The sequence below is a fragment of the Bubalus bubalis genome, chromosome 2, assembly GCF_019923935.1.
Source record: "Bubalus bubalis isolate 160015118507 breed Murrah chromosome 2, NDDB_SH_1, whole genome shotgun sequence".
In the NCBI taxonomy this organism is placed as follows: Eukaryota; Metazoa; Chordata; class Mammalia; order Artiodactyla; family Bovidae; genus Bubalus; species Bubalus bubalis.
In genome coordinates, this window is record NC_059158.1 from 174,072,555 (window position 1) to 174,086,933 (window position 14,379).

Here is a 14,379-nt window from a genome sequence, read left to right on the forward strand (position 1 = left end):
GCTTCCATCTGCAGGGGCTTCCGGGCCCTCGGGGACCACCTGGCCCTGCTGGAGAGAAGGGTGCCAAGGTGAGCCTTTGCATCCTTGGGCTCTAGACTAGTAATGCTTCAGAATGTCCTGGCCGTGGGCACAGGGAACATGGGAACCGAGGGATACTCATCAGACGGCTGCCCAAGGCCTGGTCTCACCTGCTGGATTGTCGCGAGCTTCAAACTCAGGCCCTGCAACCTTGGTACCCTCTCTTCCACAGGGATCTCCAGGAGTGAAAGGAGCCGCTGGGCCTGTGGGACCTCCTGGTGCCAGTGTCTCTGGGCCTCCGGTAAGGGCCCCTTCTGTACTCCACACTGGGATGTTGCTGGGACTAAGGGCATTGCTGCCAGGAAGAGGGCACGGGGCTGACCTTGCCTGTGGGGGATGGGAGCTGAGAGGCCTCAGCTCAGCCCAGCGTGGGAGTAGGAAGACCACACTGTCTGGGGGGAGTCCCTGAAGAATGGCAGTATTGACCACCACCAGTTTTTGAGCAGTGACCACGCTGAGGCCCATGCTAAAAGAGAGATTAACTTAATCTTCACAACAGCCCTGTAAGGGAGCAGCTATGATTATTCCCATTTCACAGATGAGGAAAATGAAGGCCTGAGAGTGGGGAGACAGAGCCAGGACTTGAACCCAGTTCTGTCTGACTCAAAGCCCATATGTTCAGCCCCCCACCCCACTTCAAAACTTGGAATCATTCGGGATGATCTAAAACAGTGCTGCCCAATAGAACTCTCTGCCCCGCCTGAGATGTAGCCACCAGCCCCATGTGGCTCTTGAGCACTCAAAATATAGCTAGCATGACTGAAGAACGAAATTTTACATTTAATTTAATTTTAATTATTTTCAATTTAAGTAGCCACATGTGGCTGTTGGCTACCATGCTGGCCAGCACAGCTCTATCTACACCAGCAACACTTTCAGTCTCATTATCCTCAAGGACCTCCCTGGATTACTGTCCCACCAATGATTCCCATATTCTGAAAGATGTGTCTGTTGAACAAATTGCACAGATTAGGGAATAATAAGCACATTTCCTCATTTTTATTCATCAAAGACCTATATAATAGCTAGCTTCAGCTCCACATGAACCCACTAGAATTTTTCAAGACGATATAATTCTAGCCTGAATCAAAGAAAGGCTACCTTGCAGCCAGCCGGTGCTGTGCCAGGTTGTGGGCAAATGTATAATTTTTCTTAGGCTTTTGGTAACGTTGAAAATAGCTCAGTGAACCATATCTTTTCTATCTTTATCAATCCCTAGAGAAAGTCCAGACCCAGTTTGGGAATCACTGATGGATTCCTCAGGAGGGGGCTACAGCCTTGCCCAAGTCCCCATGGTCAGTCTGGGTCGTCATGGTCCCCACCTGAGCCAAGGAGCACACCCCCCGCCCCCAGTAAAGGCAGATGTGAAGGGGAAGGAGGCCCTGGTCCTCAGGGAGCTCCGAGTCCCATGTGGGAAGGTGGCCTGTCCGGCAGGAGACCAGCTGTCAGCATGTGCCCTGGCTGGTCTCTCCAGACCAGCTTCCCTCAAGCTGAATCCCATCCGCGAGCCTCCACAGTCCCTAGCTTCGTGACCGTCAGCACATGACAGCCTCTCGGAGCCTTTAATTCCCTTTAATAAGAGCCAAAATTCCTATCTCTTCCTTAAGTCAACTGAGAGACCTTTTATGATGAAGAGACTGTGTCTCAAGCACCGAAGAGAGAGAGGATAGAGCAGGGATCTTGCGATAGAGCACAGACCGGGTGCAGCCGTCCTGTTGGGCCTATTAGAAAATCTCGTTAAGCCTTAGTTTCCTCCCCTGTGGGCTTCCCTTGTGGCTCAGCTGGTAAAGAATTCACCTGCAATGTGGGAGACCTGGGTTTAACCTATGGGTTGGGAGGGATTGGGGGCAGGAGGAGAAGGGGACGACAGAGGATGAGATGGCTGGATGGCATCACTGACTTGATGGACGTGAGTCTGAGTGAACTCCGGGAGTTGGTGATGGATAGGGAGGCCTGGCTGTGATTCATGGGGTCGCAAAGAGTCGGACATGACTGAGCGACTGATCTGATCTGATCTGATCTGACCCACTCCAGTATTCTGGCCTGGAGAATTCCATGGACTGCACAGTCCATGGGGTCGCAAAGAGTCGGACACGACTGAGCGACTTTCACTTCCTCCCCTGGAAGTGGAACAATACCATCCTGCAGGACTGGGAGCAGGGGGATTCCATCCACTGCCCTCTGACAGGCACTTGGCCCAGTGTCTGACACCCAGAAAGCGCTCGAGAAATGCCAGTCTTCCTTCTTCCTCTTCTCTTTGTCTCGTGGGCCTCAGTCTCCTCCTCTGGACATGGGCACTGAGATGTGGGTTCCAGGGAGCCCGGCGCTGCTTCTGTTTGTCCCGTCACCCTCCCCTCCAAGCAGGCCAGCTGGCTGGCTGCTGTCCAGACTTGCCCGCTGACCCTGGGCTCTCTCCCTGCAGGGCCCTGATGGGCAGCAAGGACAGACTGGACTTCCAGGAGCCAGAGGGATGCCGGTGAGTGCTGTGTCTCAGGGCAGCAGGAAGCCACCGCTGGCCTTGATTCTGTACCCCTATCTCCTCACCCACCTGTGTTTCTTCCCTGCAGGGTGAGAAGGGATCACAGGGAGAGAAGGTAAGTCCCAGAAACCTGTGACCAGTACCTCCGGGGAAATTAGCAGCCCCTAGCACCCTGCCACCCGGGGGATCCTCTGCACTTGGCTGTGACCCTGGACTGGAGGATGGGTGCTGAGGAGTCATCCTGGTCTTCTTGCCACCCACCAGCTCCCTGGTTCCAGGTTGCAGGGAGCCCCAAACACTTCCCACCTCACCTGGTTGCCAGCCCAGGGCTCAACCAGGTTCCTAGGAGACCCAGAGAGCTCCAGGTCTCCCTACAGCAGGCAGCTGCATTTTCAGATGAGTGCTGAGTCACAGGACAGGGGAAGGAACTGGGTTCAGAAGAACCAGTGAGAGGACAGGGATGTGAAGGACCAGGAGAGAAGGGCATGGAAGGCAGTCTGGGCCAAGGGGAATGAGCTGAGAACCTGTGCAGTCGCAGATGGTGATGAAGCTGAAAAGGCAGTAATGGGAAGGGCTGTTGTTTTCTGAGTGCTTGGCATGTGGCAGGAACTCTGTATACATTCATCCAGTCCATCCTCATGACAGTCTATGCAGTGGGCATTATTACCCCCATTGTACAGATGAGGAGACTGAGGTTCAGAGAGGTTGAACAGATTACTCAAGGGCATAGTCAGAAGAGGCAGATCCTGGATTTAAAGCCTGCCCTCTCCATCTCTAGAGCCCACCCCGCCTCCCAGCTGTCAGTTTCCAGAGGGTGCTCCATCCTTGTCCCTCTGCCACTGACAAAGGTTCTTCTCTTTGCAGGGCGAGCCGGGAGAGTGTTCCTGCCCCTCCCGAGGGGACCTCATCTTCTCTGGCATGCCGGTAAGTGGTGCCAAGAGCCTTCCCCCCAAACCTGGGGGAGAGGCCTGGCTTTCTGCCCCGTGCCCATGATGCACGGGCCCCCGTGCCCTGGCCAGCTGCCTCCCCACGCAGCCCTGCGCTTGGTGTGGACGTTGCCTATAACCTCTCCCCTTCTTTTGCGACCCCTACTCCCACCCAGGGTGCTCCGGGACTTTGGATGGGCAGCTCCTGGCAGCCGGGCCCGCAGGTGTGTCGCTTGTCTCCTCTGCGCCTCCTCTCATCCGCCAGCACCCCGAGGCTTGCCCATCCTCACACCGCTGCCCCCGCGATGGGGCAGAACTTTCTTCTGGGTCTGATGATTTCTTCTCTCCCTCAGGGTCCTCCAGGTGTTCCTGGACCACCAGGCCCTCCTGGAATGCCTGGGCTGCAGGTAAAGAGGGAGAGCAGAGGGAGGGCAGGGCGACAGGGCGCATGCTCTGTGCTTGACGCCAAGTGTGCCGCCCCCTGGCCCCAACACCTGTACGTGTCATTTCTCACTCCTTGTCTCCTGCTTCCCAGACTGGTACCCAGGGCCCCCCGGTCCCTGAGGGCAGGCTGTGTGTACTCCCAGCTCCTTTCTGACGCATGTCCTGTTGAGTGTAGCCCAGGCATCGCACTGACACCCATGCCAAGCTCAGGCCTTGATCAGCTGGCGGGAACCCAGAATCTAGGTCAGCTAACATTCCTTGACACTGGTACAGAGCTCACCATTTTGGAGCAGCATTGAACATTCATTCATGCAACAAATATTTTTGTGCATCTAGCACTTTCCACGGAGAAGGCAATGGCACCCCACTCCAGTACTCTTGCCTGGAAAATCCCATGGATGAAGGAGCCTGGTGGGCTGCAGTCCATGGGGTCACTAGGAGTCGAACACGACTGAGCGACTTCACTTTCACTTTTCACTTTCATGCATTGGAGAAGGAAATGGCAACCCACTCCAGTGTTCTTGCCTGGAGAATCCCAGGGACGGGGGAGCCTGGTGGGCTGCCGTCTATGGGGTCACACAGAGTCGGACACGACTGAAGTGACTTAGCAGCAGCAGCAGCAGCAGCACTTTCCAGGCACTGCTTCAGGTGCCAGCGACATGGCAGTGGACAGAAAGAGACCTCTGCTCTCTGGGAGCTTGTGTTGTAGTAGGAGAGATAGATGATAAGCCACAGAAAGAAATAAAATATAGTATGTTAGAAAGTGATACATCCTGATGAGAAAGCTAAGACAGGGAGTGAAGATAGGAAATGGGAGGAGCCCAGGGCAGATACTTGAGAAAAGTGTTGAAAAGAAGAGAACGTTTGAATCAAGACCTAAAGGAAAAAAAGAGAAAAATGAAAAATAAAAAATAAAAAGACTCAAAGGAAATGAGGAGTGAGCCTGCAAAAAAGAATATTCCTGACAGACAAAGCAGTAGGTACAAAGGCCTGGGGGTGGGAACATGCCTGCCATGTCTGGGGAGCAGGAAGGAGGCCACGGAGTGGGGGAGAGAAGCAGGCGGCATGGGGAGATCCACGTGGCATCGTGATTAGACTGTGTGTTCCAGAACCAAGCAGCCTGACTTTGAATCCCAGGTCTGCTATGTGTTAGCTTTGTGATGCTGGCTATGTTTCTTACTCTCTCTGCGTCTCAGTTCCTTCATCTGTTAAGGGGAAATAATTACCAAACCTTCCTTATGGGGCTTTCGTGAGTATTGTTAAACAAGTTCAGTTCAGTTCAGTTGCTCAGTCGTGTCCGACTCTTTGCAACCCCATGAATCGCAGCACGCCAGGCCTCCCTGTCCATCACCAACTCCCGGAGTTCACTCCAACTCATGTCCATCAAGTCGGTGATGCCTTCAGCCATCTCATCCTCTGTTGTCCCCTTCTCCTCCTGCCCCCAATCCCTCCCAGCATCAGAGTCTTTTCCAATGAGTCAATCTTCGCATGAGGTGGCCAAAGTACTGGAGTTTCAGCTTTAGCATCAGTCCTTCCAATGAACACCCTGGACTGATTACCTTTAGAATAGACTGGTTGGATCTCCTTGCAGTTCAAGGGACTCTCAAGAGTCTTCTCCAACACCACAGTTCAAAAGCATCAATTCTTCGGCACTCAGCTTTCTTCAACATCCATACATGACCACTGGAAAAACCATAGCCTTGACTAGACGGACCTTTGTTGGCAAAGTAATGTCTCTGCTATTGAATATGCTATCTAGGTTGGTCATAACTTTCCTTCCAAGGAGTAAGCGTCTTTTAATTTCATGGCTGCTGTCACCATCTGCAGTGATTTTGGAGCCCCAAAAAATAAAGTCTGACCCTGTTTCCACTGTTTCCCCATCTATTTTCCATGAAGTGATGGGACCAGATGCCATGATCTTCGTTTTCCGAATGTTGAGCTTTAAGCCAACTTTTTCACTCTCCTCTTTCACTTTTATCAAGAGGCTTTTTAGTTTCTCTTCACTTTCTGCCATAAGGGTGGTGTCATCTGCATATCTGAGGTTATTGATATTTCTCCCAGCAATCTTGATTCCAGCTTGTGCTTCTTCCAGCCCAGTGTTTCTCATGATGTACTCTGCATATAAGTTAAATAAGCAGGGTGACAATTTACAGCCTTGACGTACTCCTTTTCCTATTTGGAACCAGTCTGTTGTTCCATGCCCAGTTCTAACTGTTGCTTCCTGACGTGCATACAGATTTCTCAAGAGGCAGGTCAGGTGGTCTGGTATTCCCATCTCTTTCAGAATTTCCCACAGTTTATTGTGATCCACACAGTCAAAGGCTTTGGCATAGTCAATAAAGCAGATATAGATGTTTTTCTGGAACTCTCTTGCTTTTTCGATGATCCACTGGATGCTGGCAACTTGATCTCTGGTTCCTCTGCCTTTTCTAAAACCAGCTTGAACATCTGGAAGTTCAGGGTTCACGTACTGCTGAAGCCTGGCTTGGAGAATTTTGAGCATTACTTTACAAGTGTGTGAGATGAGTGCAATTGTGTGGTAGTTTGAGCATTCTTTGGCATTGCTTTTCTTTGGGATTGGAATGAAAACTGACCTTTTCCAGTCCTGTGGCCACTGCTGAGTTTTCCAAATTTGCTGGCATATTGAGTGCAGCACTTTCACAGCATCATCTTTCAGGATTTGAAATAGCTCCACTGGAATTCCATCACCTCCACTAGCTTTGTTCATAGTGATGCTTTCTAAGGCCCACTTGACTTCACATTCTAGGATGTCGGGCTCTAGGTGAGTGATCACACCACCATGATTATCTGGGTCATGAAGATCTTTTTTGTACAGTTTTTCTGTGTATTCTTGCTACCTCTTCTTAATATCTTCTGCTTCTGTTAGGTCCATACCATTTCTGTCTTTATCGAGCCCATCTTTGCATGAAATGTTCCCTTGGTATCTCTAATTTTCTTGAAGAGATCTCTAGTCTTTCCCATTCTGTTGTTTTCCTCTATTTCTTTGCATTGATTGCTGAGGAAGGCTTTCTTATCTCTTCTTGCTATTCTTTGGAACTCTGCATTCAGATGCTTTTATCTTTCCTTTTCTCCTTTGCTTTTCACTTCTCTTCTTTTCACAGCTATTTGTAAGGCCTCCTCAGACAGCCATTTTGCTTTTTTGCATTTCTTTTTCTTGGGGATGGTCTTGATCCCTGTTTCCTGTACAATGTCATGAACCTCCATCCATAGTTCATCAGGCACTCTGTCTATCAGATCTAGTCCCTTAAATCTATTTCTCACTTCCACTGTATAATCATAAGGGATTTGATTTAGGTCATACCTGAATGGTCTAGTGGTTTTCCCTACTTTCTTCTATTTAAGTCTGAATTTGGCAATAAGAGGTTCATGATCTGAGCCACAGTCAGCTCCCAGTCTTGTTTTTGCTGACTGTATAGAGCTTCTCCATCTTTGGCTGCAAAGAATATAATCAATCTGATTTCAGTGTTGACCATCTGGTGATGTCCATGTGTAGAGTCTTCTCTTGTGTTGTTGGAAGAGGGTGTTTGCTATGACCAGTGCATTCTCTTGGCAAAACTCTATTAGCCTTTGCCCTGCTTCATTCCGTACTCCAAGGCCAAATTTGCCTGTTACTCCAGGTATTTCTTGACTTCCTACTTTTGCATTCCAGTCCTCTATCATGAAAAGGACATCTTTTTTGGGTGTTAGTTCTAAAAGGTCTTGTAGGTCTTCATAGAACCATTCAACTTCAGCTTCTTCAGCATTACTGGTTGGGGCATAGACTTGGATTACTGTGATATTGAATGGTTTGCCTTGGAAACGAACAGAGATCATTCTGTCGTTTTTGAGAATGCATCCAAGTACTGCATTTTGGACTCTTGTTTGACCATGATGGCTACTCCATTTCTTCTGAGGGATTCCTGCCCACAGTAGTAGATATAATGGTCATCTGAGTTAAATTCACCCATTCCAGTCCATTTTAGTTCGCTGATTCCTAGAATGTCAATGTTCACTCTTCCCATTCCTGTTTGACCACTTCCAATTTGCCTTGATTCATGGACCTGACATTCCAGGTTCCTATGTAATATTGCTCTTTACAGCATCGGACCTTGCTTCTATCACCAGTCACATCCACAGCTGGGTATTCTTTTTGCTTTGGCTCCATCCCTTCATTCTTTCTGGAGTTATTTCTCCACTGATCTCCAGTAGCATATTGGGCACCTACTGACCTGGGGAATTCCTCTTTTAGTATCCTATCATTTTGCCTTTTCATACTGTTCATGGGGTTCTCAAGGCAAGAATACTGAAGTGGTTTGCCATTCCCTTCTCCAGTGGACCACATTCTGTCAGACCTCTCCACCATGACCCGTCCGTCTTGGGTGGCCCCATACAGCATGGCTTAGTTTCATTGAGTTAGACAAGGCTGTGGTCCGTGTGATCAGATTGGCTAGTTTCAGTGTGTATGCCCTCTGATGCCCTCTCGCAGCACCTACCGTCTTACTTGGGTTTCTCTTACCTTGAATGTGGGGCATCTCTTCATGGCTGCTCCAGCAAAGTGCAGCCGCTGCTCCTTACCTTGGATGAGGGCTATCTCCTCACGGCCGTATAGAACCTTGTCCGATATATAGTAAACACACAGAAGACATTAGCCATCATTATGGCAACTACTGCTACGATTTTATATCCGTTCTCTCACGTTCATCTGGGCCTACATCAACTCCAATAGGAGGGCAGTGTCATCCCCAAGTCACAGCTGAACACACTGAGGCTCTGGGAGGTGAAATATCTTGTCTGAAGTCATTGGCTAGGAATTGGCAGTGCTGGACTGGGGCTTTCCCGAGAAGGGCACTTTTGTCTGACCTCCACTGCCCTGCATGGCGGCTCCCCCAGGCTTGCATGCCAGGCCACACTTCCCAGAGACCCTAGGAGGCACAGACAGTGGCTTCTGTATGTCTGGCTCCCAGCCCTTTAAAAAGTGAGTCTCACCTGAAAAAGCAAAGGAGAATCATATGGAAGGTTTTTACAAACTACTCCCTCTGCCCTGATGATTTATTATACACCGGCCTCCACCCTAGCCTGAGAATTGGCTCTGGGGACCCCCTTTGCTGATGGGAGCCTCTGTCAAGATTCCAATTCTCTGTCTCTTTGAAAGCGCAGAATCAGAGCCAACTTTGGGTACCCCACAGGCCAGCCTCACCTTTACCAAGTGTCCAGGCTTCCTGCCGCATGGCCAGGAAATAGGAATCAGTCTGCAGGGGGTTGCGGTTTGCCAGGAGAAGCGTGAGAGTCATTTCAAAGTGACCCATTAACAAGCACACGCTGATGTCATGTGAACCTGGCCAAGACACGCTGGGGGAACGAGGCAGAAAGAATGACTGCCACCAAGCCTGGGCCCAGGCACCAGAGTCCCCGTCTGGCACCAGTGCTGGAGACCAAGCCGAGGCTGCTGCCAGCGGGCACCTGCCCCATGCTAGGCTGGGGCAGGTCCCCGTGCCTGTGGTCTCCTGCAGTCCTTCCAAGGAAGAGAGAGCCCAGCAGTAACTCTCTTCAGGCACAGGAACAGACTCGGAGATACACAACGTCTGGGCTCCAGTAATGACATCCATTCCTACAGACATTAAGAAATGTGCGGTTCTATAGCTCGTGGATGGTGCATAGGTAGCTCTTCAGTCTACAGTAGAACCAAGTGGGAGGTGTGGTGCTGGGAGGGCAGGGCAAGAAACTCAGTCTCGGGCTTGAACCAACACACGGGCAATGAAGAAGGGAGCAGGGGTGAATGATACTTTAGGGGCATGATTAGAATGAACATGGTCAAGGGGTTTTCCCCATGTCAGGTACTATTCTAAACACTTTACCTTCTTAACTCACTGAAGGCTCGGAATGAGCAGGGCTGGGTGACGGCACGTGGGGTGCAGGAGGGGCCGGGGGAGACTGACTCTAGGTCCATCTCAGGCCTGGTGGAGCCTGGCCTGAAATCAGGTGGGCTGCCAGGGAGGGTGCCAGCTTCTATTGCTGGGCGCTGCGACTTGAAGGGAGGCCGACTGTCAGAGTAGACCAAGAAAACCCCGTGGTGGAGAGCAGCGGTGCATTCACGCGGCACATGGTTGACGCATGCCTCCTTCAGGGCACTGGGGATTTAAAACCGAACACACGCCCAGCCTCCATGGAGTATTTAACATGCAAATGTGCATCGTGTGTCTGTAAGGGGAACAGAGTCTGGGTGGCAAACACTTAACGTGAGCATCGCAGGTGCCAGGCTCTGTATGAAGCTCCTTATAGCCTTGATCTCCTTTACGCCTCCCTGTAAACTATCCCTGTTTTACAGAAAAGGAAATGGAGGCAGAGATTTTTTTCCCCTCCCAAGCAACCTGCCAAAAGTTGGGCAGGTGGTCAGTTAGGATCTGCACCTGGATGGGCCTGACTCCCGGCCTCCACCCTGTGTGCGCATGAGCGTGCTGGGAGATGCTTTTTGAGGAATGATGCTGAAATAGTCGTTAAGAGGGCGGTTGAAGTCAATGGTCCTCAGTCTGCATCTCGCCCTGTGCCTTGCTCGTCCTGTGACCTTTAGCAAGTTACTTGCCTCTCCGAGTTCTTCATCTTGTTTTTAAGCTGGAGATAACATCCAACACACTGAAACAATTGTGGTGACTAAATGAGAAAATACAGTGAGAAAATATAGGAAAAGTACTTAGCACAGAAAGAAACCATAGTTATTTACTACACAGAAGACCCTCTGCCCCTAACGTGTAGGGGAAGAACTCTTTTGGACTGTTTTATTGGGGGGGGGTCCCCCCTCTGGGCCTACCTCAGCTACCCCTACAAACCATCTGGAGACTTTCGAGCTGAGAATAGACATCAGCTTTGTGCCAGCCCAGGCTCTCAGCTCTGCAGGATGAATGGAAGGGGCAGTGATGGTGAGAATGAATCAGAGGGACCTGCAGGCTAGAGAGAGGTGTCCACTCACCCATGTCTCTTCTTGGCTGCAGGGGGTGCCTGGGCACGATGGTTTGCCAGGACAGCCCGGGCTAACTGCAGAACTGGTAGGTACTGGCCAGATCTCATTGCCCGCCGCCTCCCCTACTCTTCTCGGGGCTGAGTTTGCCACGCCAGCACCCTTAGCCTCAGTGGGGGTCCCTCTTCCCTCCCTCTTCCCAGGCTGGGAGAAGCCTGGATGCCACGTGGCTTCCCAAGGCTTCACCTGGTGCCCTAAGTCCCCATACCCCTTCTGAGCCCTCATGTCTGTCTCTTGCAGGGATCCTTGCCCATTGAACAGCACCTCCTGAAGGTAAGAGCATCAGAGGAAGGGCATGGGAACTGGCAGGGCTTCCCCTAAGGGGATCGTCATAGTCAGCGCTCAGCTGCATGGCGCCGCTCACAGAGAGCTGCAGATGAAGCTGTTTGTGGGGACCAGGCATGCCACACATCTGTATAAGGGGGCCTAACACAGTGCCGGCTCAGAACAGACCCCCCAGTCAGTGTTTGCTGAATGAGCGTTTGAAGGAATCCTGCAAAGGCACCCATGTGGCCATGGGTGCTCTTGCCCACTGCACCTGTGAAACCTGCCCACAGCTGCCGCTGGTGAGGTCACATGGGTGGAGCGGGGCGGGGGAAGGTGCACTCTTCCGGCTGCCAGGCAGGGAGGGGCCTGTGAGGGTTATGCACTATGGTTGACTGGGTGAGGGCCTGGAAGAAGCCTCCGCTGTCCCCTGGTCAATTCAGAAAGAATCCAGGAAGGAGCGGGGTTTGAGGCAATTCTAGTGGTGCAAGAACCAGGAGCTGGGGCCTGGTGGGAGAGCTGGCCTGGGCCAGGGCTGTCAGCAGCATTAAGTCCACACCCCAGGGCCGTGGTCTGGTCTGATCTCCCACGCTGGGCACCATGGGTGACACAGCCTTTCATTGCTCAATCACCTCTAAAGACCAGATCAGGACTCTTCCTCCTCCAGCTCAGCATCCCTAGGGGTCCCTCCCAGGCCCTGGCCTCCAGAGCCCCGCCCCGTCCTGGTCACCCCCATCTAGCACTGGCTGGTAAGTGCTCTGGACCTCCCATGAGTCCAGCGGTTCTGCTCAGAACAGAGCATGGGGTGCCCCACCCTGCTGTGGACAGCAGTCGTTGTCAGAAGTAGCTTGAGGTTGGGTTAACCTCCTGCCGACAGTTATAGGTTGGATCATGGTGAGGCTGTGGCAGTGAACCCCAGCTCTTCCGCCCTAGGCCTCTGGCAAGCCGAGGTTCCCCAAGGTCTGCCCCTGGGCAAGTGATGGTATGACTCCACAGGTAGCATTCAACAGTCTCTGTGTAACATGTCATCTGACAGCTCCGTGATCAAGCGCTCCATGGAGGGCCCCCGACAGGAACTGAGTGTGGTCTGGAGAAGGGGTCCAATGGTGCCCCAGGGGGTGCTGACTCCCACAGGCCTCCACAGCCCAGGGGAAGCCTGAGTCTCTGGACAGAGCGCTCGTTACACCCTCCGATCAAACTCCAATCCAGGATCCCACTTAACTTTAGATAAGTCAGGCTGTCTCTTTCAGCCTTGGCTTTCTCATCTCCAGAGTGCTTGTAAGATGACCCGCCTCATTGCACTGTCTGGGTTGAATGCGATCATGTGCAGAGGCCTGTCACCACGGCTGGTGTCACGAGTGCTGAGTCAATGACAACCATTATCATTGAGTTTCACAGCGAACAGTGGCGATGGAGCGGCAGCTCCTCTAGAGGCCCGCGGACGCCTCCCCACCCCACCAGGCCGTGGATAGACGCCCGGCTCCTGAGTCCTCTGAAACTGTAGTCTAGTTTTCACTAGTAGGTTTCATTTTGAAGGGGAGCAAGGACTCATAGCCTCCATCAGACTCTCAGAGAGGTCTGTGACCCCGAGAGGTTAAAGCCTCCAGGAAAGAGGAGGACCTTTCTTGTCACAGGAAGACTTCAGGCCCGCACACTGGGGAGCCCGTGACAGCCGGGACCTGCCGTCCCATCCCCAAGGCTGCAAAGGGCCGGCAGCTGTTTCCTTGGCTCCCATGGGCAGAGGAGCTGCTGTGTGGAGCTGGCCTTTTCAGGCTGAATCCTGGTGGCATGTCCTCACAGTGGGTGCAGGTTGCAAGAACAGCCGGGACAGATGGTCACCCCCCCACCCACCGGCAGGCCCCTCTGCCTCCTCCCACACGGCTCTCTGCAAAGTGGCGTTGGCTTGGCCCCGCCCGAGCTTCTTCCTGGAGGGAACTCAAAGCCAGTGTTGGGACTGGGTCCCCTGAGGAGGCAGCCGAGTGGCTGCAGGGATGTGGCTGGGGAGGAAGAGAATGATGGCTGGAGAGGTCTTAAGAGTGTGGGTGGGGGCCCAGTCTGCAGGGCACCCCGGGCTGGGTTCAGAGCAGGGATTCCCCCCATCCAGCCCATCCTGGCCCTTCTCCGGCCCTGGCCCCACCACCCTCCCTTTCTCATCAGAGCATCTGTGGGGACTGTATCCAGGGCAAGATGGCTCACAAGGTGGCCCTCATGGAAAGCGGAGAGAAGGGAGACCAGGGCATCCCCGGCGTGCCAGGCCTCGACAGTTGCACCCAGGTAGGAGGTGGGGGCAGAGGGTGGGGGGCTCGGGGTGGCCCTGGTGGTGGGGCGAGCTCCCTGGCTGACCCCCTGACGCTGACTGGGCCTCTGGCTGTCATCTGCAGTGCTTCATGGAGCGGGAGCGCCCGAGAGCCGAGGAGGCCCGGGTGAGTGGGCCTCCGTCTTCTCCTCGCCTCCTGCCTCGTGTCCCATGGGGCTGCTCACACTCACTGTCCATCCCGCTCCAGGGGGACAACCACGAGGGAGACCCGGGCTGTGCAGGGAGCCCTGGGCTGCCGGGACCTCCGGGACTGCCTGGCCAGAGAGGAGAAGAGGTAAGAGCCTGGGCTGGGCCCCGAGGTGGCTGGAGTCTGCATCTCAATGACCCTTGGTTCCTGAGGGCAGTCTCATTCCTGCCAGCAGTCTCCTTGGACCTTCTGGTGGCTTCTCGTCTCCCCCGGGAGTCCTTCAGGGGCCGTAAGGCGTCAGGCCACCCCACACCCCTCACTGTGCTGGCTTCATCTGCCTGCCTGGCGCCCGGGGCCTCCTCGCAGTGCTGGGCCCCCGGTCACTCTTCCTCCCTCGGCCTGCAGCTCTTTCTTCTCCAGGGCCTGCTCCCTCATCCCTTCAGCTCCCCCTCCTTTTTTTTTTTTTTCAAAGATCACCTTCTCAGTGAGATATTCCTTGTTGTTCAATCACTAAGTCACGTCCGACTCTTTGCTGGACCACGGCACGCCAGGCTTCCCTGTCCCTCCCCATCTCCCAGAGACCTTCCCTGACCATCCTCTAGAAGGGAGCCCCCCACACACCCCACATCCCTCGAGCCCCAGGCCCGCTCCCTGCCCCGTGCGCCTCGCCCTCTGGCGTCCTGTGTTCCCTTCCCTCGGGAACACACTGCAGGCATCGGCTGAGCACTCACC

At 53.1% G+C, this 14,379-nt stretch overlaps 1 protein-coding gene across 6 annotated transcripts in view; it reads left to right on the forward strand.

Annotated features, from left to right (window-relative positions):
* The window catches only part of COL16A1 (collagen type XVI alpha 1 chain), a 56,072-nt gene that overhangs the window by 21,260 nt on the left and 20,433 nt on the right, over window positions 1-14,379 (forward strand). For 5 of the 6 annotated variants that reach the window (XM_025278545.3, XM_025278547.3, XM_025278550.3 and 2 more), the window contains exons 37-48: window positions 15-68; window positions 251-319; window positions 2,501-2,554; window positions 2,646-2,672; window positions 3,422-3,481; window positions 3,660-3,707; window positions 3,837-3,890; window positions 10,914-10,967; window positions 11,180-11,212; window positions 13,361-13,477; window positions 13,585-13,626; window positions 13,708-13,794. In XM_025278545.3, coding sequence (XP_025134330.3) covers window positions 15-68; window positions 251-319; window positions 2,501-2,554; window positions 2,646-2,672; window positions 3,422-3,481; window positions 3,660-3,707; window positions 3,837-3,890; window positions 10,914-10,967; window positions 11,180-11,212; window positions 13,361-13,477; window positions 13,585-13,626; window positions 13,708-13,794 — 699 coding nt within the window. The remainder of the gene's footprint in view (window positions 1-14; window positions 69-250; window positions 320-2,500; window positions 2,555-2,645; window positions 2,673-3,421; window positions 3,482-3,659; window positions 3,708-3,836; window positions 3,891-10,913; window positions 10,968-11,179; window positions 11,213-13,360; window positions 13,478-13,584; window positions 13,627-13,707; window positions 13,795-14,379) is intronic. The other variant, XM_025278549.3, reaches the window with a different exon arrangement.